Source organism: Crocodylus siamensis, chromosome 4 (genome assembly GCF_052110815.1).
Source record: "Crocodylus siamensis isolate JL-2025a chromosome 4, ASM5211081v1, whole genome shotgun sequence".
NCBI lineage: Eukaryota > Metazoa > Chordata > Crocodylia > Crocodylidae > Crocodylus > Crocodylus siamensis.
The window spans coordinates 43,088,474-43,115,333 of NC_143398.1; the positions used below are offsets into that span (position 1 = coordinate 43,088,474).

Below are 26,860 nucleotides of genomic sequence, written 5' to 3' on the forward strand. Positions count from 1 at the left end.
TCCCAGGCTCCATGCATTTGTGTACAGGCACCTGAGGTAACTAGTTGATTGTCCTGATTTATCAGGAAATATGAGAGCACCTCCTCTGTTGCCCACTCCTCCCTGCTCTTCCTCCAGGTCTCCCGCTTCCCCACTTAACCTCAGGGCTTTGCTTTCCATCCCTTGGTGAGCCTAGTTTAAAACACCCCTCTCTTCATCAGGTGAATCCCATCTCTTCCCAGCAATCCTTCTTGGAACAACATCCCATGGTCAAAGAAACCAAAGCCCTGCTGGCGACATGACTTACGCAGCCAGGCATTGATCTGCAGGATGCATCTGCTCCTGCCTGGGCCTTTCCCTTGACCAGAAGGATCAACGAGAACACAACCTGACCCTTAGACCCCCTCACCCTTGCACCCAGAGCCCTGTAGTCACTTTTGATCTGCTCATAGTCTCCCCTGGCAGTACCATTGGTGCCCACGTGGATGAGAAGCATGGGGTGGATGAGCATTGGTTGTCCTTTCAGGACATTTCAGATCCAGGCTCTGGGCAAGCTGCAGCAGACCTCCCAAGACGAAAGGTCAGGTTGACAGATGGCTCTCTCCATCCCCCGTGGAAGGGAATCTCCAACCATCACCCATTGCTTCTTGGTGGCAGTCATCTTGCTACTTCCCACCTTGGTTAGGCCTGCTCTATCTTCCTCCACCACTGGAACGTGCTCCTCCCTCTCTGCTGCTAGGGCTGCATATCTGTTCTCCAGATGAATGACTAGAGGTAGAGGTTAAGATTTCTGCTTGCTGCCAGAAGTCACAAGCCTCCAGCTTCCACCCTCTTGGGTGTCCATGTCCTCTCTCTTCTCTAGCACTGCATCCGGCATTTCTTCCTCCACGGTCCTGGAGTTCTACTCCAGTGCTAAATCAATGAGTGCCTTATAGCAGAGGATGCTTCAAAGCCTCACCATGTTCTCCCACAATTCTCTTGCCTGTTCCCTCAGAGATACCACAAGGAGGCACCGCTTGCACCACAGTCACCCCCAAGAACCTGCAAGCTGCAGTCCCCACAATGGTGAGCAGTCATGCCTGGACAGAAACCTCACAGGTGCAAGCAGAGGCAGTGGCTCTGGCATTGCGACGTCCTCCAGCCATTTTCCTGTGTCTCTTAATCTGCATTCTCTCTCTTACTGCTCTTCTTCCAAGCAGACCTCCCCTAATGAACTCGCCTGGAAGCTGGTCTGTTCCTTGTTGGCCCCAAAGGGTTCCTTTTATTCCTGCTTCCTCATACCAAGCTGAAAGACTTGCCCCTCAGAAAGCTGGGGAGTGCCCACCAACTTGACTAGGAACTGGCTTGCAAACTGCTTTACCCTGTTTGCGGCCCCCGGTCACTGGCTCCCTGGTCGCCTGGACTGTCTCTTTTTATACCCTGCTGGGCCTGGACTGGCTCTGTCTCCTCGTTAAGGCTTCTGTCAGGCCTAAGCACCAATTACTAGGCAATCAGCGGTCACTCAGCAGTCAGCAATCACTCCCAACTTCTCGGAACACGTGCCCCAAACTCACACAGCCGACTGAGCAAATGCTCGGCAAATCAAAGGCACGGGCAGCTGTGTATATATATGTATGGCCATTTTCTGCCCTGATCTGAACTCTGTACAATCTCAAAGAATGGATTTTATTTGTACATTACAGATATGGGTCCTAACTAAACTGACTTTACAGTGGCCAGGGACAAATGCAATGGTGCCATTAGAGGAGCAAAGGATGACAACTGAGCAGCTGACAGGAAGAGAATTTTAGATTTTAAAAGATGGTTGTCTCATTAACATATATATAACTTCAGTGTTTAACATTTTGAGTAATGACCAGGGAATCCCCCCAGCAAAAACAGGGAAAATAAGATATACCTTTAAAAGAAAAAGTGAACATTTTTGTTGCAAGCAATAAAAAATAGACAACAAGCAAACATCCTTTTATTTTTTCCATGAATCATTCTCATAGAAATGTGTCCCAAATTCTTGGTTAAGTTGATACAATTAGGAAGCAACAGCAAGGTTGTATTACTTATTGACCAATCACATTTGAAGAATCAGTTACTACTTTGAAAGGTCAATTTGTTATATATACACTAGGGAGTAAACAGAATTCCTGAGAAATGTTGTATCATTTTAAGTAATGAATTAATTTGCCAAAATTGTTTGTTCACTGATATTGTACAAACAAAAAAAAATTGTTGAATAAATTGTGTTATGAATTATTTGCACAGCTGTACTTATTACCATGCAGACAGGTATGCCCTTTGCAACCTCTGTTAAGGAAAAAGAAAGTATATTTTAGAAGCATTCATAAAAAGTTACTATAAAAACCCAAGATTTGATGCCTCTGAATTCCTCCTGGGCCTCCTGGGAGCCCAAAAGGTCAGATGCTACAGCTCCACAGGCCAGAGCCAACCTGTGGGCAGAATATTTGACACTCCTGCCTGAAAAGGCTTTAAAAGGTTCTTAGACCTAGAAAACTGAATATATTACCTTAGAGACTGATCCAGTGAACAAACTAACCTTCTGCCCCATAATTCTTGTCCCCAAGACCCTCTGCTGAAATATGATTTACATAGTCTAATCCAACAATCTGTCAGCACCCATTCTTCCTCTCTTGCAGTGGCTCAACCTAAATTGTGCTTCTTTTCCTAGCCTTTCCAAGCTTCTGTTTCAGAATTCATCAGCATTTTGGAGTCCATATGTCCAAGGTCATCCAGTTTTCTAGGTCTAAGAACCTTCCAGACTCAGTTTATCAAAAGGGAATGGTTTGCTCCATTTTGTTGAAATGTTCCTAACCATAGATTTATCAGTTATATCAAGCTTGCAGGTAGCCATTGTATCTTTCAGAGAAGGTTTGTGTCTCATAGGAGCATAGGATTTGAAGAGGCCTCCAAGGCTGTCAAGCCCAGTCCCCTGCATATGCAGGCAACTGTTTACATAAGCATTCCAGTAAAACATCACTTCAAACCCTCACACCTACCTACTGGGTACACAACCATGTATGCCGAGGATGCTTTACAGCAGGGGTGGCCAACATGTGACATCGGTAGCCTGTGTGTGTGGCACATGACAGATTGGGAAGGGGATACCTAGCATAGTGCCGGATAAGGGAGGAAGCAGAAAACAGAGCAGCAAATTGGGTTGGGAGCAGAAAACAGAGCAGCAGAAGAAGGGGGTTGGAGAAGCATTTGGGAAGGTGTGGAGCTTATTTGTGGCATGCTTGCCAAAAAAGGGCGCTCTCCACTGGCATATAGCATCCCACAAGTAAAAGCTGGGGAGGCAAGATTACTATTAATGCCCTGACACTGCAGTAGCAGAGATATCATTGGTTAATACAGGGCTGCCCAACTACAGCCCACCCAGCTGCCTTCTCCCACTCCCCCCTGCTCCCCTGGCTCTCCTGTCACAGCAGTGGCAGCTGGGCTCTCCAGGTCCCCCCTCAGTCCTCCAGCATAGCGCCTAGGTCAAGGGGAGGGGAAGGCTACGTGTGTGGTGGGGGGGAACTTGGCTCTGTGGTCATGTGACATGCAGCCTATGGCTTCACGGAAGCTGGACAGTTGATATATGCTCAGAGGTTTGCAGGAAAAGTATGGAGTCCTATGTATCAGGAACCTCACAATATTTTGAGGTGTTTGTGGAGTGTTGTGCATGCTTTTTAAATTTTGTTTTACTGATCTGGTTTGTGGGATCTCATTAAAAAACAATGTTATACTATATTAATTTGTCATTTTTATCCTTGTGTGGATTATGTTATGCTGCCTGTATGTATTTTTATGATTTCATGGTTTAGTGAAAGAAACTGAGGAATGCATACGTAAGGAAAAGGGCGGAGGCAAAACTGCGATGTATCTCTTGCCATTGTATTACTAAGACATGAACAACTGCCAGTCCTAAACACGGGCAGAAGAGGCTATTGTTGGGATGGGCAGCCAAGGGATTGCCTGCCTGTAATGGGAAAATCAACCCCACAAGAGTGAAAGAGTCCCAGAGAAATAGGTAGAGGAAATCCAGATGCTCCAGGAAGAAAAGAAATGTCTAGAGGATTCTGAGACTCGTCCACAATTGGGATAGGGCTGGCTTGGAGGTATTTAGAGGTAATCTATGAGAGAGTCATGGTCTTTGAATTATCCCAGGCTTTGTGGGAGTCTCAAGTCCCCAGTGGTCAGGGCTGGCAGATCAGCAGGAGGGATGATCGCTGAAAATACTGGCAGAACTCTGAAGGATTAGGTTGTAGCCAGATGAGGAGGAGAAACTTTACTTGTCATTTTGTTTTCTCTTCAAACGACATGGTCAGTTATTCTTGTACAGCTCATTTCTACTATATAATAAATCCTTTTGTTGTTTGTTACTTCACTCCTTGCCTGTGGTAAAGCATGATGTGAAGGCAAGTGACACTCCAGGCTAGCACATTCTGTGGAAAGGGGGGCCTGCATTTCTGTCACAACCCAAAGGGAAACTACCGGGGCTACTGGAGAGATTCCTTTGCTACAGCTGTGGGGTGCAGCGTGAGGACAGCAGAACTGAGGCTTGGTGTTATCCTAGGGCAAACCTTGGACTATTCCTTGGGGCAAGCAGCAGGATAGTGGGGAACAGACTTGGGACTACAGGGGTACCCCACAGATGGGTTTGTGGCACACTCTGCTGTAAAGCAAAGCAAAAACTTTTAGTCTTGCCAGTCTGTTCTAGAGTAAAAATTCATTTTTGGCCCCAAGTCTGGTCATCAGTATGACCCCGAACAAAAAAGCAAGAAGGCCTTTTAGCCAAAAACCTCTCAGTTCTAAGTACTGGTGAGAGCACCAGGGCACTTAAATCAAAATCCCACCATTAGCTGTGGGCAGTCTCCAGTGCTTCAGAGGGAGGCAAGCCTCCCTCCAAAGGACAATAGCATTTATAAGTTGAAAAAACCCAACAGCATCAGTTCTTCCCTTCTGTTTCTCTTTATATTTGTATGATCAACGAAGTTTTGCTATGCATTCCAATATTCTTCTCAATATCTAACTTATCTAAACCTTGGCCATTCTCACTTTATTCCTCCATTCTTCGATCACAGAAAAAAATATCTCTCCTCACTGATGAGTCCTTTTCTCTGTTGCTTGTAAATCCTTTGCTGATTCTAAAGGGCCTGTCTGAGTTGCTTATTTATCCATGCACGTCTGTAGGCCTTCCCTCCCAATTTTTCTTCTTGTCTGTAATACAAATTTTTGACAATATTGGCATCTTGCTATAAAATATTTGCATACTTATTTTACATGGAAGTACCTTAGCTGTCAAAGCCAGCCAGCCTTCTTAATTACTGTGGCATCTTATCCTAGGTCTAATTACCTTGTTATAAGCCTTCTGCAGTGTTAAACTAAGCTGAGTTGACTCATGATCTCTTGATTCCACATTGTTAGTCGCATCACACCTTCCCTCTCAAATTTTAAATAGAGCCAGGAAAGTAAACTTATATCTATCCTTCTCACTTCTGAAACATTTTAAAGGCAGCGTGCTATCATAATTTCTCACAACTTGAATTTCCTAAAAATTCTGTTTAAAAAAAAAAAATCAATCTTTGTGCTAGATTATACTTTCATGAGCCACAGGCATATATCAAATAGGACAAGTAGCTCCTTTTTTGAGTGCAGAAAGTTTTCAAATCCATAGTAGTGGCAAATTGCACAATTCACTTTTACAAATATATAGAAATTTTAAATGAAGTCACTCTTTTTACCACCAGTGCTTCTGCTGCTGCCCAGAATCAGGGCTGTGTCAGATCCTTAAATATCAAACTGATGGAAACTAACTGAAGTAAAGGACAAGAAACACAAAAGGACAATAAGTAAGAGGAAAGAGCTTTTAATACAAGTACTGACTGGAAACTGAAACTTTCCACGCACAGTCAAAATATGCATTCGACAACTCTCACAGAATAGTGTAACATTGTAAAGCTTTTGGGATAAAAATCACCATGAGTTTCACCTCACAAAGAAAAATTAAAACAAAATTTGAATGCACTGGTTTCAAAGCCTATGTCAAATTTGACTTTTAGATTTGTTTAAAAGTTTTTGGTTGCTTGTCCTGAAACCATGGATCATCATTAAATCTTCAAAATTTTACCTTATGTATTCCCTCAGCATAAGCATGATCATTGTACCAGGTATCAAGGTGTCTCATATTTCACTGAGAATATCACTTAAGCTCTATCCCTTACTATCTGATAGGTAAGTGTTGGTGGTACATTTAATATTTCTTATATTTTATAAAGAGCAACCATAAAGATTTTAATGAAATTCAGCATGTCTACTTCTCATAGCCTGTGATGAATTAGTAGTTGTATTTCCTTGTCCATAGATCACATAGCTTATATAGTGGTTTTACATTCCCAGTTGACTGTAGGGAAACACAATAATAACCAAAAAAATAAGGTAGATATTTTAGAAGAAGAAGGCTATCAGTGATCTTTCTGAAGACTAGCAAATAAAAATGAACTCTGTTAGTGAGTAAAAATGAGCTACTTTATAACTTTGGTTTTAAAATAAATCTCTTCCTATAAGATCAGTGTTGTCTTCTAAAGAAACAGGGGTTTTTTACCTTTATAAAAATAATAGAAAAAATATTTGATATTGGACTTTTATTGAAGCTTCATATTGCAAAGATGTGAGAGACTTGGTTAGATTTTTATTTAATATTGACAATTAATAAGCATGCAAACAAGGCAGAGAAAATGTGTAATATGCATGCAGCTGGGTTGTTGGTTGTAGCCGTGTTGGTCTAAGGACATAGGCAGGCAAGGTTCCTTGGGTAGATGTGATCTTTTTGTTAGATCAACTGAGTAGTTGGAAAAAAGTTCTGGGGAAACTTTTGGGTGCACTCACCCTTCTTCAGACATTGGGAGTCTCTGCTGGTCTGAGACTCCAAGGAATAAGAGAAACTAAAAGTGTGGGAGGATGTCAGTGAGAGTGTAAATAGGTAGAAATTAGAAAAATAAAAGATAAAACAGGGAAGGGAGGGTGAAGAAATCAGGGGAGAGGAAAGGCCAACAGGAAACACTACAGTGGGAACAATACAAGGTAAAAAAATGATGGACTCAACATCTGATTCGCATGGTACGTGCCTGACCTGACCTCTTACATTCTTCTTCCCACCTACCAAGCCTTTTCTCCCCTTCCTTTCCCTACTTTTCTGCCCTTTGTCTTCTTGATTTCCAACTATTTCCTTTTTCATTGATAGCCTCTTTTTACCTTGTATTATTACCACTGTAGCATTTCCCTTTGGCCTTTTTTGTCCCTGCTTTGTACCCCCTCCCTTCTCTGCTTTACCTTTGTATTTTTCTCATTTCTACCTATTTATATTTTCACTGACATCCTGTCACACTTTTAACTTCTCTTATTCCTGTTTTCCTGATCTCCAGCTATTTCCTTTTTCACAGACAGCCTCTTTTCTACCATGTATTATTTCACTTTGACCTTTTCTTTCTGCTCCCTTCCCTGCTTTACCTTTTTGTCTTTCTAATTGCTACTTATTTACATTCTCATGGGCATCCTGTCCCACTTTTAGCTTCTCTCATTCCTCAGAGTCTGAGACCAGTAGCGACTCTGTATGCCTGAAGAAGGGTGACTGCACCCCAAAGCTTGCAAAGAACTCTTTTCCAACTAGTCATTGGTCTAATAAAAGACATCACATCTACTCCAAGAACCGTGCCTGCCTAATATGCCTAATATGCATACATGTACTTGTATCTAGAATGCAGGAGGAAGGAATTATTTTGGCTGTTTTGATGCTCCTTAATTTCTTTATCTCTGTAAGTTTTCTAGACTAGAGGGTGCCAGTTGGTTTGTGTATTTAAAGATTTTGATGGAAATCTTGATTTGAATTGCTTCTTTTCAGCTAATGGCAGAAGTATAGTTAGAGACTTTCAAAAGTCATGTATTTTAAAAACCTAATACTAGATAAGCCTTAGCTTTCAAATTTATATTTTGTTTTATTATTTTGACTGAAAGCATTTGTCTGATTTAATTAATAAATTTGTATACTGTGACATAATTAATGATATTCGAAATTTTCAACAATATTTTCAAGGAAAGAAAATTTCCAAAGTTTGTAGCGAAAGAAATGGAGAGCATGTATATAGAAGAGTTGCGGTCTTCAGTGAATTTGTTAATGGCAAATTTGGAAAGTCTTCCAGTGTCTAAAGGTGGCCCAGAATTTAAATTGCAGAAGTTGAAGCGATCACAGAATTCAGCTTTCTTGGACATAGGTGATGAAAATGAGATTCAGCTGTCAAAATCTGATGTGGTTCTCTCATTCACATTAGAGGTAAGCAGTCTTTTTATATAACAATTGCTACCAGTTTGAATGATTCTAGGATAGTTCTAATTTTTGGTTGCTGCTGCTTCCTTAGTCCCCATTATGTTTGGGGGTTACATTTTGCTTCCTAGATAATTAGGATTTTATCTGTAAATGTTACATACATTTTCTCTTAAACTGTGGGGTTCAGAATCACAACAATATTGTTAAAGTGAGCCTTGCTTGTAATTATCAGCCTTTTGCAAATCTCATACTGATTTATTACATTTGTGTATATTTTGGCCAAAATTAAGATGAAGGTTGTCTGATCAATTCCTTCATGTTTTTTTTAATTTCTCAGTCCATTTTGGCTTTCACTTCCCATCATGTTCTTTGTTTCAGCCCACCTCCAGAGCTTCTTTGAGATTAAAAGAAAGAATTTTAAGTATCCTTACTTCCTAATCTGTCTCATACTCTGGGACAGTATCATCATGTTTATTTTTGTATGATTTATTTTGAGAGTACAACTAGAAAGAGAGTCCATTCAGAAATCTACTCCCCCACTTCATAATTTTAATTCCTTTAAATCTGCCTCTACATATGTTGGAATATGGTTCTGTTATTTGTTATGGATTCACAGCATAGAAATTTATAAACAAAGTATGCATTTTGTGCATTAGTTTGTAAAATACACATTTAAAAGAAGAAAACTGCAGTTCAAAGTCTCCATATTTTTTAATTACAGCAGCAGGAAACAAATATTTTGAAAATTTCCTGAAAAAAAGCATTTTTCATAAGGCCATCGCCCTTCTCTTAGCTCCCCCAAACCACTCAGGAAAAATATAAGCTCCAAGTTGTGCAGCCTGATCCAGAGGATCACTGCCTCCATAACAAGCCAAACTAACTTCAGTAAGAAAGCACAAGTGTAACTGCTTCCATGATCCCGGTTTTCACTGATTAAAAAAAAATCCAAAATTTTCTAACTTAAACTCCCCAAATCCACATTTTTCTGTAATTAAAATGAAACACCCCTGTCTCTAGATAGCTTCCATAGACATAAGGGCCGGACAGAACCTTGCAAGATCATCAGGTCTAGCCCCCTGCCCAAGGGGCAGAAAGTCAGCTGGGGTCAAATGATCCCAGCAAGTTAGGTATCCACAAGTTCCTTAAAAGTATCCAAAGTGGATGCTTGCACCACTTCCGGGGGGCGGGTCTATTCCAGACTCTGGGGACTCAGGTGGTAAAGAAGTTTTTTTCTTATATCCAGTCTAAAAACCATCTTCCAGCAGTTTGTGACCATTAGACCTAATCTTCCCTTGGGGTGCCCTGGTGAACAGACGTTCTCCCAGTTCCTGTTGTACATCCTATATCTACTTATAGGCTGCCACCAAGTCCCCCTTGAGCCTTCGCTTCTCCAGGCTGAAGAGCCCATGGCTCTCAGCCTCTCCTCATAAGACCTGTCCTTTTGTCCTCTAACCATGCATCTCTTTTCTAGATCTACAGATAGATATAGCTAGCTATATCTATAGCTAGATAGCTATGTTTTAACCACTGTTTCTCCGTGATTCAAACAAAATGCCACTCTTTTTCTCTTTCGCTTGCTCTCACTCCCGCTCTGTCTCATACAGACAGACAAACAGACATCTATATCTCTGTAAGTATAGATATATATATATATATACACATGCATGCAGTCTCTCTCTCTCTCTCTCTCTCACACACACACACACACACACACACACACACACACACACACACACACACACACGTATATATGTATGTATGTATGTATGTATATGAGTGTGTGTGTGCCTCCCAAAAAACCACATGTATTCTTTGACGGTGCAGTTACATGGCAAGTACAGGTCACCACTATAATAAGCCTGCCCAGCTCCCATCCATGGGTCTACAGCAGGAGCTGACAATTATTTTGGGCGGAGGGCTGCTTACCCAGTTTTGGCGGGCTGTCGAGGGCCACGTGGGTAGTCCTGCCCCTTGACAGGTGCCCCACACCCGGTCACCATCTTGGGACCAACATCCCAATGTTTTGGGACCAATGTCCCAGGGGCAGCACCAGTGGGACCCAGACTGGGGCACAGGCCAGCAGGGGTCTGTGGAGCTGGGCTGGGCTGCACCAGCAGGAAGGGGGGACCTGGCCTGGCTCTATAGAGCCCCTGCCAGCTGGGACCCTGCGCTTCTGCCACCCTGCTCTGGGCCCCACCAGCACTGGCCCTGGGACACCAGTGTGGGCCCTGTGCTTCCGCTGACTCCCTGCTGGCTCACACCCAGTGTCCCCCAGCCCTGCGGTACAAGCGGGGGGCAGCGCACAGCCCCAACCCCCTGTTCGCCGGCAGGGAAGCAGCTGGTGTTGAGCATGGGGAAAAGCTGCCCCTTGCCTGTCCCATGGCCAGTGCTCTGCGCTGCAGCTGCTGCAAGCCCACGCAGGGTTGTCTGGTGCAGGCACAGGCAGCCTCATGCAGATTGCAGGTGGCTGCAGTGTGGGGCGCCAGCCATGGGGTGGGTGAGGGGCCACTTTTCCCTACGCTCAGCACCAGCTTGTAACCCACCTCACTGCCAACCTTGCATTGGGGCTGGGTTACAAGCTGATGCTGAGCGCGGGGGGGGGGGGAGAAGGCAGCCCATCCCCTGCCCCATGGATGGTGCCCCATGCTGCAGCTGCTCGCAGCCTTTCTGGGGCCGTCTGTGCCTGCTTCGGACAGCCCCACGTGGGATGTGAGCACCTGTAGCGTGGGGCGCCAGCCATGGGGCAGGTGAGGGGCTACTTTTCTCCATGCAGGGAAGGAGCCCAGGGAAAAGCTGAGCATGGGGGAGGGAAGCGCCCCCCCCCCCCATACCCAGTGCCCCACATTGCCAGCGCTTGCAGCCCTCATGGGGCTGTCCAGGGCGGGCAGAGGCAGCCCCACGCAGGCTGTGAGCAGCTGCAGTGCAGGGCACTGGGTGTGGGTGGAGAGGGTCCACTTCCTCCCCTGCGTGTCCTTCCCTGCCCAGGGTCCTCCCGCACTTACTTGAGCTTCCTGTGCTGGGGCAGTCGCATGTTCCCACCCCAGAAGCTGGGGCTTCTGGTGGGGCTGGGCGGGCCCCACTGTTGTTGGAGCCCACCGGGCTTCCCCTGGGTCCTACTGCCCATGGTTCCTGTCATTTTTGACAGGAACCAAGGTCAGAGAAATATTAATTTTCTACATTTTTTTTTAGGAGCCCAGCGGGCCTGATAGAATGGCCTCATGGGCCAAATCTGACCCGTGGGCCATGTTTTGTTCACCCTTGGTCTACAAGTCCTCAGTGGTAGAGCAGGTGGAAGAAGATGTTAGAATCTCAACAGCTACGAAGGTGAATGAAAGTTGCAGTGGAATGAGATCCCCAGTTTTCTTGGTCTCGTTGGCATTGGATCAAGGTCCCATTCTGTCAAGAGCCATGTGGAAGCTGATGTGCAGCAGCTTCTCTGCAATAAAAGAAGCCACACACAGGCATCTTCCATGAAAACAGCTTTTTCAGCAAAATCCTCAAGTCCTTTTGTGACCAGCTAATGGTGATGGGAGCAGGATTGTGCCAAGACAGGAGTGTGATTTGGCAGCTGTAACTGTGACCAGCCCTCCTCAGGATCCGCTGTGCTCACTGCATATGGGGAGGGGGCTAGAAAAAGTACCCTGTACATACCCTGTCTAACACAGTATTCTGTATTTCTTCTTGAATGGATAACTGCATTCAGTGGGATCACCTTCACTGCAGTCAAAAATACTAGCAAAGACATACCATCATGTTTGGTACCTGGAACATCAGGACCCTCATGGAGAACCCTAATAGGGAATGCCCAGAGTGCCACACTGCAGTCATGGCCCAGAAACTCAAGTGACGCAACTTTGGTTTAGCTACACTTTAGCAAGAGAATGGGAGAGTGGAAAATGGGCAGCTCAAAGAACATGGAGGCAGTGATACCTTCTTCTGGAAGGGTAAACAAGAAGGAGAATACCAGCTTCATGGAGTTGGTTTTTCCATTAAGAAAGAACTAATAAGACAACTCCCCATTGGAATTAATGAGCACCCAATGACTCCCACATCGTTTTTCCGCGCAGCATTCTTGTACCATCTCCCAAGTAAGCTGAGGAAGTATGAATTGGGTGAATAGATTTTGTAAGGTGGATAGAAAGCTGGCTGGATTGTTGGGCTTAATGGGTAGTAATCTGGTTCAATATCTAGCTGGCAGCTTGTATCAAGTGGAGTGCCCCGGGGGTCAGAACTGGGGCTGGTTTTGTTCAGTGTATTCATTAACAACCTGGAAGATGGAATGGATTGCACCCTCAGCATGTTTGAGGATGACATCAAGCTGGGGGGTATAGTAGATTCACTGGAAGATAGGACTAGGATTCAGAGTGACCTAGACAAATTGGAGGATTGGGCCAAAAGAAATCTCATGAGGTTCAACAAGGACAAGGGCAAAGTCCTGCACTTAGAATGGAACAAGCCCATGCACTGCTACAGCCTGAGGATTGGCTGGCTAAGCAGCAGCTCTTCAGAAAAGGATCTGGGGGAAGCTTGACATGAGTCAGCAGTGTCTCCTTGTTGCCAAGAAGGCTAACAGCATACTGGGCTGGATTAGTAGGGGTGTTGCTAGCAGCTTGAGGGAAATAATTATTCTGCTGTATTTTCAACTGCTGAGACTATATCTGTAGTACTGTAACAAGTTTTGGGCCCCCCACTATAGAAAGGATGTGGACAACTTGGAGAAAGTTCAGCAGAGATCACCAAAAATGGTTTGGGGGCTGGGACTCATGACTTCTGAGGAGAGGATGAGAGAACTGGGTGTATTTAGTTTGGAGAAGAGAAGACTGAGAAGGGATTTGATAGCAGCCTTTAACTACCTGAATGGTTGTTTCCAAGAGGGTGGAGCTAGTCTTCTCAGTGATGACAGATGACGGAAAAAGGAGCAATGGTCTCCAATTGCAGCAAGGGAGGTTTAGGTTGGATATTAGGAAAAAAACTTTCTCATTAGGAGGGTGGTGAAACACTGAAATAAGTTACCTAGTGAGGTGGTAGAATTTCCATCTTCAGAGGTTTTAAGACCCAGCTTGACAAAGCCCTGGCTAGAATGATCTAATTGAGGATGGTCCTGCTTTGAGCAGGGGGCTGGACTTGGATGACTTCCTGAGGTCCCTTCCAACCCTAATTTTCTATGATTCTGTAGTTGTCCATCGTAAACTGGTGGAGAGCCAATATGCCAGTCATCAGTGCAATATGCCCTGATTCCTGACGCTGCCGATGAAACCAAGAAGGAATTCCATGCCAACCTTGACCAAGTTCTTTCTGATGTTCTGGAGGGAGATGGACTTATTCTTCCCAGTGATTTCAGTGCTAGGGTCAGAAGGGACTCGAACCTCTGGAATGGAACCATTGGCAAGGAGGGAGTAGGAAGTTCAACTCCAGTGGCATCCTCCTCTTGACCAAATGCACAGAACATGGACTCACCATCACCAACATCCTGTTCCACCAGAAAAACAGGCACAAGACGACATGGCAACACTCACAATCTAAGCATTAACACTTGATTGACCTGATGATGTCATCATCTGTGCCCAGTATCACAAAGATGTCCATATCATCTGGGCTATACTAGGGGCTGATGATTGCTGGACTGATCACCAACTTATCTGCTCAGTTACATCACTCAAACTGGCTCCCAAACCATGGCTGCAGCAGAATCAATGCCAACAGAAGATCAAGGTTGAAAGACTCAAGGATCCAAGCAAAGAAGACCTCTCCCACTAGCACCTCAATAAAAAACTGGTGAATTCCAATCAACAGCAATGGGAGAATGTTAGCAGCATGTGGGGTTTCATAGCCCTCAAGGCCACCATCATTCACATCTATGAAGAGACCCTTGGATTCTCTCTTAGAAAACATCAAGACTTATTGGATGAGAATGACTAGGAGATCCAAGAGTTGACCGATTGCAAGTACAATTTCTTTTGCGTAGGAGTTGGTGTCATTTTGCCAAGCACAAAAGGCCTTGTATCTCCCACAAACCAAAGCAGAGGTCCAAAGGAGGACCCACAATATGAAGAACAGATGATGGGAAGACAAGGCTAAGAAGATTAAACATCTTGCTGACATCCACAATATGCAGAGTTTCTTCAGTGCCACCAAAGACATCTATAGTCCAAACATTCAAGGACCAACCCCCTTGAGACCTAAGGATGGAGGAGACTTGATCAAAGAAAGGATAGCTATCAATGCCCATTGGAAAGAACATTTTGAAGACCTTTTCAATCAAGACTCTGCTGTTGATGAGAATGTGATCAACTCCATCCTGCAATACTCAGTCAGAGATGATCTCAGAATCCCTTCAACCCTTGATGAGGTGAAGAAAGCCATTGAGCAGATGAAGAACAGCAAGGCATCTGGAGTGGATGGAATACCCCCTGAAATCTTCAAAAAGGGAGGAGAGGAGCTCACATCAGAGAGCTTAAGGATCTGAAATGATGAGGAAATCCCTGATGAACTCAGGGATGCCATGATTGTGAAAATATTTAAGAAAGGAGATGAGCCCAACTGTGGGAACTAGGGAGGGATCTGCTTGCTGTCCACCACAAGAAAAAGCATTGCAAGAACCCTTCTGAATGGTCTCCTTCCATTTGCTGAAGAGCTCCTCCCAGAATCTCATTGTGAGTTTAGGGCATCAAGAGGCACAACTGACATGAACTTCAGAACTCTCCAGCTCCAGGAGAAATGCCAGGAACAACTTAAGCCTCTCTACATGGCTGCCTTTGACCTCACAAAAGCTTTTAACTCTCTTAGCTGAGAAATGTTGTGGAGGATCCTTCTGAAGTATGGATGACCACCAGAATTTGTCATGATTTTCTGCCTGCTCCATGATGGCATGTGTGCATTGGTTCTCAGTAATGGATCTATCACAGATCCCTTTTAGGTTAAAACAGGAGGTAAGTAAGGCTGCCTCATCATTCCAACACTCTTCTCAATATTTCTTGACATGGTGCTACATCTGACCACCAACAAGCTTCTAGTCAGGGTGGAGCTAAACTACGGAATGTATGGTAAGCTGTTTTAACATCAGCTGATTCCAAGCCAAAACCAAGACCACCCAAACTCAATCATTGAGCTCCAATGTGCTGATGATCCTGTAGTGTGCGCTCACTCAGAAGCAGACCTTCAGGCAATTATCAACGTCTTTCCCGAGGTGTACAAGGAAATGGGACGGTCGCTTAACATTCAGAAGACTACGGTCCTTCACCAACAAGCTCCTAATGAACAGTCCCCAGCGCAACCCATGGTGAAACTCTGGAGAAGGTTGAGTATTTCACATACCTTGGAGCCATCTCACAAAAGGCTGACATGAATGATGAAATCCAACATCACATCAAATGTACAAGTGCAGCCTTTGGACACCTGAATAAATAGGTGTTCAAAGATCACAACATCAGCTATGAAACCAAACTCATGGTTTATCAAGCAGTCATGATCCTTACCTTGCTGTATGGAGCTGAGGCACAGACAGCTTACAGGAAACATAAGGAGTTGTTGCAGAAATACCATCAGCACTGCCTGTGAAAGATACTTTGAATCCAGTGGGAAGACAGATGCACTACCATTAGCATCCTCCTGCAAGCAAACACGAGTATGGAGATGAAGATCATCCAACATTAACTTGGTTGGGCTGGCCATGTTATCCAAATGTCTGACTCCAGACTTCCAAAGGAAGTTTTATTCTCTGAGCTCAGCTAAGGTGTATGCTCGAGATGAGGGCAGAGGAAGCACTTCACGGATGTCCTCAAGTCCAGCTTAAAGAAATGTCAACTCATAGGCCATTGTTGCTGAGGACCACCCCAAATGGAGGAAGAGTCTGCTGCACGGATCTCAGAACTTTGAAACCTCATGACAACAGCAGGAGATGGAAAAGCTAAAGCAGCAGAAACAGTGCGCTACAGGCCAATTGCACATTCCAGCGCCAGCTACCCCACAGGGAAACATATGACCAAGCTGCAGCAGAGTCTGTCGATCCTGGATAGGCCTCATAAACCATCTTTGGACATGCAGGCAAGACACTCGTCCTCAACTGAGAGGGATTTCTGAAGGAAGAAAGATATTTAGACTGAGAAGACTGGATGAATAGCTTGTACTACCTGTGCAAAATGTAGCATCTGAGGTCCACTATACAAGAAAAAGGCGAGAGGTCAGAATTAGGAACAAAACAAGTAAAGCATCACCAAAATGGAGGGAAATGAGTGGAATGCTTTAGGAGACATGTCAATTCATTTGAATGCAAAAATCTACAGAAGAGTGATAAGGCTAGTGCTGTTGTATGGATCAGAGTGTTGTGCAATAAAGAAACCTCAGTTTTCCATGATAGGGGTGACAGATAAAGATGCTGAGTTGCATTTGTGGAGTAGCAAGAATGATCATTTAAGAAATGAGAGAGATAGGCAATGGGAAAAGGTGATACCAATACAGGAAAAACTGCATGTGAGCAGATTGGGATTCTTTGTGCATTTTGACAGAAGGCGTAAAGACTCTACAAGAATAAAGTTCAGGCACTGAGTCAAGGACATACATTTGAGAAGATGCAGCAGTTCGTTGAAAATGAGGACTTGGGGAAGAAACCCCACTTAGTGGGAGATAAGCTCTGAAGAAAACTGTCTAATTTTCAGAAATTCAGACTGAAATTGTCTTTCTCGCTACTCAATATCTTGGCAAATAGTTTCATAGTTGGTGGTGTCAGAAGGGACCTGAGCAGATCATCAACTCCGACCCCCTGCCATGCGAAGGAATCCGGTTTCTGGGTTTTGCAGCCTGTCAGGCTCCGGATCCCTTTCCGGGATCCGGTTTCCAGGTTTTGCGGCCTGCCGTAAACAACCCCAGCCAGGTGATTATCTAGCCTCACTTTGAAGACCCCCAGAGTCCCTTGGAAGTTGGTTCCAGATCCTAGCCACCCTGACTGTGAGGTAGCACCTCCTGATATCTAGCCTGAATCTACCCTCAGTCAACCTATGGCTGTTATTCCTTGTTACTCCTGGTAGTGCTCGTGGGAACAAGGACTCCCCCAGTGCCTGCTGGTCCTCCTTGGCCAGTTTGTAGACAGCCACCAGATCCTCCCTCAGCCTTCTCTTGTGGAGGCTGAATAGGTTCAGGTCCTGTAGCCTCTGCTCATAGGGCCTGCCTTGCTGCCCCCTAATCATGTGAGTGGCCCTCCTCTGGACCTTCTCCATGCTGTCCACATCTCTCCTGAAGTGGGGCGCCCAGAACTGGACGCAGTACTCCAACTGCGGCCTGACAAGTATCACATAGAGGGGGAGGATCACTTCCTTGGACCTGCTCGTGATGCATCTGTGGATGCATGACAAGGTGCGGTTAGCCTTTCTGACCGTGTCCCCATATTGGTGGCCCATGTTCATTTTGGAATCAGTAATGACACCAAGATCCTTTTCTGCCTCTGTGCTGATTAGAAGGGAGTTCTAGCCATCGTTTAAAGTTAATATTTGAAAACTCTGTCTTGTGCTTTTAGGTAGTCTCAGTTTTGGACTTGGAAGCAATAGGCATTTCTAAAGAATTGTTCTTTAGCATAGCTGAGGGAAAGTTTCAGTCCTTTGGGAAATTCTGATGTATGAGTAGGGCTATGTGAAGCTTCGGGTGCTGATTCGATTCAGAGGAGATCTGGCCTGGTTAAGTGGCAGAATCTTTTAATTGAATCAGGGGACCAATTAAAAGATCTGAATTGATTCAAAGCTCTCCAAATTGATTCAGAGAGCTTCAGTGATTTGGGCAGTCCCTGCCTGCTGCAACGGGATGCTGGACCCAAACTCCGAGCTGGTAATTAGGGGGCAGTGGGGCTGGAGGAGTGGGGAGGGGACCATGGGGGGCTGTAGTAGGGGGGAGGGGACCATGGGTGGGATCTCTGCCAGGCCCCAAACTCTGCCTGTTCTCCCAGCCCCCCGCCATGGCTGCCCCATCCGCCCCAGCTCACAGCCCTTTAAAAAAAAAAAAAAAAGCCACACACAGCAGCTGCTGCCCGACAGGAAGGTGAGTCGCACTGCCCCCCACTGTCCCACACCACGTGGGGGGCTCTGCCATAAGCCCTAACCCCCTTGCTCCCCCAGCCCCCCCCAGCTACTGGTCTCCATACACAATCTGAAATATGTACCAGATGACAAAAACTGAAGCGCTCCTGAGGAAATGTAGTAGTAACCTTGAAAACATGGGTTTATACCAGTGATGTGCATAATTTAGAACATTTAAATGCTGGCAAAAGCAGGAATCCAAAATTTCCGCCCCCACATCTACCAGAAACACTTAAATGAAAGAATTGTCACAGATTTTGAATGGCTGTTGGAAGGTTATAAAGTCATAAAAACTGGGAGAAGTATTAATAGGACTTGGATTATAAAAATAATCTAGGAAGCAGCTAAGGCACTATGGCCTTGATTTCAACAGGGAGCAAGGCGAGGATGTCTGTATGGATGCCTGCATGGATAGTTGAGAAATGGTGATGTCATAAATGTTTATGGATGGATTATTGCATTACACACTTATGGACAGTTAAGATCTAAAAGTATTTCTGTTGTAATGTGATTTTTTCCCCCCCATAAAATATGAATAAAATAGATGACATAGACATACAAAGTATGGCTTAAGACAGTTAATTCAAAATATACAGAACACTTTCAAATTCTCAAAGAAAGCAAGTGGATAGACAGAGTATTTTTCCTGTTTTTTTTTTTTTCTTTACAGTAACCTTAGTTATCCTGTAAAACAGTAGCAGGTAAATATCCCAGTTCTGAATTATACTTTTTTTTTTTAAAGCAGCATCCCTTTTAAAGTAAGGGTTCCATTTCTGAGATACTGAATCACTTCCTGTGGTAGCACTTTTGTCTCTTTCCTGAGAGATGCTTGGCATTTCCAACCTACTGTAATCCCCTCAAAAATAGATGCTTCTTTAAAAAATGGCTTACATTTAATCCTCTATGGAACTGTATTGTTTAGTTCAAGAAACCTATTTTCTTCAGAACATCTATATGGATCTATTCAAAATTAGTGCAAATAAATGCCAGGAGCTGGCTGGGTGGACTGTATTAAAATCACTGTTCAGTCAAGCATTCATTTCTGACTTGGATTATAATAATGCTTCAATCCAGCATTTTAGTATTTGAAAGAGGGCAGTTTTTCAGTTCATAGACTTTTTTTTTCTGTACAGATGGCATCATTATTACAGGCAACAGTGATTGTTTCACAAGTCAGATATTTTACCGAAGGATCTCTTTACAAAAACATATTACAAAAGTTATAGAAATAATAGCAACAGATATCTTTATAATGTCTTATGTGATTCAGCTATTAAACAGCTTGGGAAATGCATGCAGAACAATACACGCAAATATTTTGAAAGCTGTTTTATTATTTAATGAGAATGCGGTGATTTGCTTCCATCTGGGATTGTTGTGATCGTCCATTTTCTCCGTCCCTAGGATCCAGAATGAGAGCAACAGAAACAAATGTACCTTCTAATTAAAATGGAAGCTAAAGCAGAAAACAGAAATAATCATCATAGAAATTAATCATCATGTTGACTGCACTCAAGGAGGATACACATTTTGCATGTGGAAAGGGAGTCTAGCTATTATTATATAGGAGGATCTGTACCACACTGTTTCTATGCGTCAACTACCGATTATTTCATAATTACATGTGTGAGAACACAAATGATAAAATATGGCAAAGATAATTGCATCATTGCTTTATGAATTACTGTTATTATTTATAAAACTCTATGGGCTGCAGTGGTACTTTACAGGGGAAAAAAGCATCCTGAGTAGCTCTGTTCTGTCATCCCAATGCAATATCATCAGACCTTAGCCATTTTGCAATTCATCCTATTTTACTAAAGTCTTAGAAGTGTGTGACAATAGCTGTAAAATTCCTTGCATTTTTCTTCCAAGACTTTACTTATAAAGATGTGTATATGTGAATAGAAATGAAACAGCAAAAGCATAGACATGTTGATTAGCAAAGTATTTTAGACTTCTTGTGTGGCCAAACAACTCTGCCCAATAGTTGTGCATTCAAGCATGGAGTATATCTACTAGAATCTTGAATCACAACCAGTGTTGCCCTGTCTGTGTGATGCTGAGAGTGAGATAATTGGCACTGCTGATTAATTCATTTATGGTGTCACATGAATTACAGCAACTGTGCTGCTTCTAGTCTTGATAGTAATGTGTGAAAGCCCATGTGGCTACTTCAGGGCTGCAAAACCATCACAATCCATGCACATGGATCCTGTCAGAAAATCTGACATAACTTATCCAGGGTAGTAAATGTCGTGATGCAAATTATGTGGATGAAATTAAACAACCTTAGTCCATATGCTCAGAGAGGGAAGAGAGCCCAAACAGGGTCTGACAGTAAAGGGGGGGAGAAGGGGCTGATGGGTGAAGATGATGGTTGGACAAATGGCAAGGGGACCACCTGAACCCCCCAGTTAGCCACTGTTTTCCCTACTGTAGCAGAGGGAGGGGGACAAATTCAAGGCAAACCTCTGATAATTAGATTCAATACCTGAAAAATTATAACAAAATTTCTAAGTTTTCCATATGTAGAATCAAATTATTGGGGGGTCATCTTCAATTTGAATAAGTACAGCATTTGGACTTTTTGTGGCAATTTAATTCTACCATCTCTGTACTGTTTAATGCTGTCTGTGCTGAAATTGGACATCTAAAATGTGTTCTTTTCCTTTTATTTAGATTGTAATAATGGAAGTTCAGGGTTTAAAGTCAGTAGCTCCCAATCGGATTGTTTACTGCACAATGGAAGTGGAAGGGGGAGAGAAACTTCAGACTGATCAGGCAGAAGCTTCAAGGCCACAGTAAGCTCTTCTCACACCTTTTTGTTTTTAAAATATATTTTTTATTGTGTGGAATCTCTACCTGAAAATTTGAGTAGAGCATGTAAAAAAAATGATATTATAGCATCTGTCTAATTTGATATTGGATTACAATAATGTTTTAAAGTTGAAAAAAAACACTTGAACTTTTTTGCTGACCCAGATGGAAATGTAACATATTTAACAATACCTAATGATAATAATATAAGAAAACAAGACATCTAGAAATTGTAGAAAAGGAATAGTTACAATCAGGCAATGTCAGCCAAGGTACTTTTAAATTGCATGCAAGCAAGACATTTGGAGATTGTAGTATCACACACTTTTCTTTGTCCTTTAAAAGTGGAAACCTTTTGTTACCAATTAGCCTGTGGTGCTTGTATGTACTCTGGGTTAATATGAAGGTGGCCTAGTGGAGTTCAGCTTGCACAACCAGTGGAAAATCAATTCTCAGTAATCAGTCCTGATGAAACTTACTCACCTGCTGAGCCTGTTCTATTTTAAATTATAGGATTCTCTTTTTCCAATTAATTTTTGAAGGATGTAGTCAGTAAGCTGACTGAGGAGAAAGTATCATGCCATCTGTAGTTGAACTAGTCAGACTAGCACAGAGAAAGAAAATTAAGTGTGCTTTTGGTTGATTCCTTTGACCTGTAGCTCCACATTGTCTTCAGAGGTGTTTTCCTTTGTTAAAATGTCATTTGGAATCTTTGTGTAGCTCTCTCTCCAGATAAATTGTTAAGGTTTTACTGGCACCTCAGTGTGCCTCTTGAAAAAATTTAGAAACCAAGGTAACTACAATTTTAAAAACATCTTAGAACTGTGAAGTTGGTTTCAGATCAGTTTTAAGCACAAGTATAACATTCCATTAGGCAAAATTATAAGCAGGTGGGTCACTTTTTCTGTAAAAATGCCATAAGCCAGTATACTTTCTTCTATTATTTTTCAGATTTTGCCACAGAGTCTGAGAACTTTGGCTTGTGTAATCCAACACTTTTCCTCTGTCAGTGGCCAGTACAAGACGACATAGTGAAATTGGAAGGCCAAACCACTACTCCTACACAATACTGCATCATAGCAAATTTACAGTTCTGTATATGGATGTGGCAAGATCTAAAACATGCTCAGCTCAGCCTTGGTTATGTTCCCTTAACTGGAAAACATACCATGCTGTTTTATTTAGGCCACACACCGGGTCCATGTATTTTCAGATCTCACTTTGTCTGAGCAGACTTCAATCATCATCTCTTTCAAATCATTTTTCTGGCACACTCCCTGGGTATGGATACTCTGTCTAGTACCCCTTCTGGAAGTGGTACCCCGTGGCCCAGCTCAAGTGTTAACCTGTCCCTTACTAAGACACCTCCGTATCTTAAGGTTATCATTTCTTTCAGGTATATTCTAGTTAGCATTTCAATTTATCATTTATCCCATCAAGGACAGTCATAATTAAAGCACATAGATTTGCTAAACAATTTCTGAAAACAGTGATAACAGGGAAGGTATGCAAATTTAGACAAAATGGGATTTGTGTGTTTTTAAAGATGTGACTTCTTGCTTCCTTTTCTGGGGAACAGGAATTTTTCCAAACCCCTTTCCCAGAAGATCGTCTGAAATAGTGGATTCCTTCATTTCAGGGACCCTTAAGATAGCCAGGCTGTTCTAAATAAGAGGGCATATGAACAAAACACATGCCAAGAACTGTGCAAGGGAGAGGAGTTGAGAGATCGTAAGAAAAGATGAGATTACAGAGGTGTATATGTGGCCAAATCTCTAGGCTTCTGTAAATCTTAGGACCAGCAGGTGTTTGATAAGTAGAAGTACCACTAAAAGCTGATGTCATTTTTGTGATTTTACAATGCTAACATATACATGTTGAGCCTGGATGAAAAATGGCATTAAGAAATATCTCAAGAAACCTTAAAAACCAGCTCTCTAGTAGAGTTGATCAACCTGTACTTTTATACCAGACGTAAGCAAACTGCAGCCTTCCTTAGAGCTAAAGCCTTGCCTCTGAAGAATGTATTTTTCTGCACTGGCATGCTGTTACTGTTGACAAAAGAGAAATCCAGCAAAACAGCATGGAGGAAACAGAAAATACATTGAAAAACGAACGGATAGCTTAGAATCGCAGCTAGGCCAGACACTTTTCCTCACTATTAGATGCTTATTTAACTGAAGCACTGACCTGTCGAAGTTAAAAGAGAGTATCAAATCATTTTATGTGCTTCACATTAAAATTAGGGAAAATTTTAAAAATGCAAGGTATGTCTGTGTGATGGAAGGCAGTGCTTTTCAGAAATTCCCCATTCGAGATGTGTGCAATACTAAAAGCTGAACAAGCACTTCAAGATATGTCCATTAGGCGAAAATTTGGAAAATGTTGCTTGTGAAAAGATGAAAAATAATTTTCTTTTAAACATGCATTTCAGTTTTCTAAAGAATTATTAAAGACTATCATGAGATCAGTAAAGAAATTAGGAAGGATGTCCCTCTTTTAAAGAGAAAAATAAATTATAGTCTAACAAATAAGAAAATAATTAATTTTAGGGTTAATTTTTTAGGTTAGCCTATATTTTATGGGTTAAAAGTTGATGTAGTTTCTCATTGCCTCCAACTGATTTTTTTTTTTTTTTTGTGAATTTTACATGCTGTTGAATGTTTTATATAGACAGGGTTTCCTCTTTTAAAAAACATAGGTAAAGTTCCACAGTATATGTAGACTAATGCAGTAATGCATTAATTGGGGAAGGTATTTAGCACAGATTCTCAGTTCCAGCCGGTTATAAGCATATGATTCTGTGGCTTACTAAGGCCTACTTTTCATTCAGTTGTATAAATTGATTATGGTTGTACTGCTTCATCTCATGCCAGCCCTATTAAAGTTTTATTACTGCCTGTGAAATATTTCTTCCAACTGTTTCCTGCCTTTTAGTCCTTCAAAAAAGCTCACCAGCATGGCCAATGACCTTTTCTGCCAGAGATCTGTAAGCAGAACCTTTAGAAGAACTCCTTCAGCAATATCAAGCTAAGCAAAGCTTTGTTGCGTTGACACCCTAGGGGGCCTCCTCTCAAAATAAAGGATATCTGATGCTAATTTCAGTTTCTTCAACTGTTACTGGTGTTGCTTCTCAGTTTTGATGGAATCCTCTACAGAATAGACCACATTCTTTTAATCCTTAATTTTGTTAATTTTCAATTGCTAATAACGTAGAAAGGAAAGAAATACAGTTGTTTAATATAGAAGTAGATGTTCAGCTTTTAGGGATGTTTTAACTATTAAGCATATATTTTACAAAATATGTTTGCTTACCTTCTTTACATTCAATAGCATTGTGTTAGGTCAGTGCATTCCCCTACATTACAACTCTCCAATTGGCCTAAAGCAGGCGGCAAAGCTTCCTTGTGCTGTGTAGACCTTCCTGGTTGAGGGACCCCATGCTCTTCCTGGAAGCAGGCACTGGTGGAACTGTCCTATCCACTTTTATTTCTTGGAGCACTGTAGCATAGGGGGGACCAGACGGCTGTGCAGCATGAGGTAGCTCCTACCTGCTTTAGGCTGATTAAAGTCTTAATACAGGAGGAATATGTACTCATGGCACAGCTTTTCCTGGACTGGCTATACAGCAGGCACAGGCGGTTTCACCTGGAGGCAGCATAATCAGGCTGAGAGCCCCTGAGGTAACTGAGGTGGTACCAATAGTGGTTCTCAGCCAGGAATGTCACCGTGTTCAGAAAAGTGATGGTTGGGTTCCCTGACCCTGAAAAGTTTGAGAATTCCTGTGTTAGGTGTTCCTTTATGAAGTTGAACAAGAATATTATCATGTGGCTGGTATGGATGACAAGCTGGGTAACCCAAATAATATTATTAATTGTGTGTATTAAGTTACATTATTCTGTCAAAAGAGCTAAAAAAAATAAATAAATAAAAATAGAGAAAAAATTTGAAAGGGCCAAGATGTTTTGTATGCATTACTCTACCATCTTTATCAATTCAAATGACTTAACCTTGGTATTTCTTGACTTGAAGTGCTTAATCATGAAAAAGTAACAATTGAATATGATCCTTTGAGTGACATATCTTGTGTATACATCACACACATTATCCAACTTTTGAGTTCTAATCATGCTTCCCAAGGTTTCCTACGCCCTATGTTTTTATAGGCCCTGGGCCAGATTTGGCCTGTAAGAACATGTCACCCAGCCCATGGGTCTCGTAATTTGATGATGGGGAAGCTAATAGCAGCTCCCCTGCTGCCAAATTTCCATAATCGTGGGGAGCCCTGTGGGCTGGATGACATGGCCCTGCTAAATCACACCAGGAGGCTGTAGAGCCAGCATGCTGGGTCACCTTGTGACTGCATCCACTGTGTGGTGTTGGGCCAGCATGTCTACATGCTGAGCCCAAGCTGAGTTGCACCTGCAAACCAACCCTGTGCGTGGGATCCAGCCTGCGGGGCCAAAAGTTTAGCACCACTGCACCAGACTCAACTAACTTATGGCATCTGTGCTTCCCTGGGAAATGTGCAAGCTAAATCTGCATTGTAAAGTACCAGTTACATTTCTTTATAATTTATTTAGCTGCAAAACTTCTACTTAACTAGTAATATTTCAATAATGTTTTAGTAACTGAATTATTATTTTATATTGATTCTATTTCAATAGTGCCTAGAAATCTACTTGACCAAACGTTTGCTGCCAGACGACCTAGTGCAAACACAATTCTTTTTGAAAATTGTCTCTACTTCCAAAGAGTTCACAAACTTAGAAGAAAAGAAACAAGAGCTAGATACAGACAGATGGGAAAGTACAGAAAAACAATGGGATGGTATTGATCAGCATGATAAATAGTGGACCTAACTCAGGGGCAGACAAAATACAGCCCATGGGCACGATCCAGACTGCCAAGCCATTCTGTCTATTCTGTTGTCCAAAAGGCGGTTGTTACCAGGCCATGGCTGCCTCTGAAAGGTGGCAGGAGGCATGGGCTTTCAGAGCCCATGCCCATCAAGCTGGGCTGGGCTGGTTCTGTGCCTCCACTTCCATAGGGCTCCTGGCACTCCAGCTGGGCGTCCCATATGTAGGCACAGAGCCAGCCTGGCCCAATGACATGCACCTTCCTGTGACTTCCAGCATGTCAGCTGGGAGCCATAGGGTGCCATGTGCAATAAAGGCAGACCAGCTCCTTGCTACCATGTGTAGCTTCCAGCACTCCATCTGCAAGCCATTTGCCATTGGGCCAGGCCAGGCTGGCTCCATGCCAGCATCTGGGGCTTCTGGCATTGCCAGTGGGAGCCACCGGGCAGGGCCAGGCCAGCTCTGTGCCTCCACATGCAACTCCCTGCTGAAGTGCTGGGAGCCCCACATGGAGTCACAGAGCCAGCCTGGCCCAATGGCATGCAGCTCCTGGCATTCCAGAAGAGATCTTCATGCCATTGGGCTGAGCCAGCTCCATGCTGCCATGGGGGGCTCCCAGCACTCCAGCTGGGAGCCGCAGGAGATGTATTTCATCCAGCTGGGCTAGGCTGAGCTGGCTCCATGCCATCATATGCGGCTCCCAGCACTCCAGCTGCAAGCTGTATGCCATTGGGTCAGGCCAGGTACATTCAGCTCCTGGAACTCAGCCAGACCCATGCACCACCAGGGGGCTCTGCCTGCCATAGTCTATAAGTACACCAAGG

The 26,860-nt window shown here is 43.2% G+C and overlaps 1 protein-coding gene across 9 annotated transcripts in view; it reads left to right on the plus strand.

Moving 5' to 3' along the window:
• CADPS2 (calcium dependent secretion activator 2) overlaps positions 1-26,860 on the plus strand; it is a 619,537-nt gene that overhangs the window by 287,871 nt on the left and 304,806 nt on the right. For all 9 annotated transcript variants that reach the window (XM_090042182.1, XM_090042184.1, XM_090042183.1 and 6 more), the window contains exons 5-6: positions 8,066-8,302; positions 21,040-21,161. In XM_090042182.1, the coding sequence (XP_089898308.1) occupies positions 8,066-8,302; positions 21,040-21,161 (359 nt within the window). The remainder of the gene's footprint in view (positions 1-8,065; positions 8,303-21,039; positions 21,162-26,860) is intronic.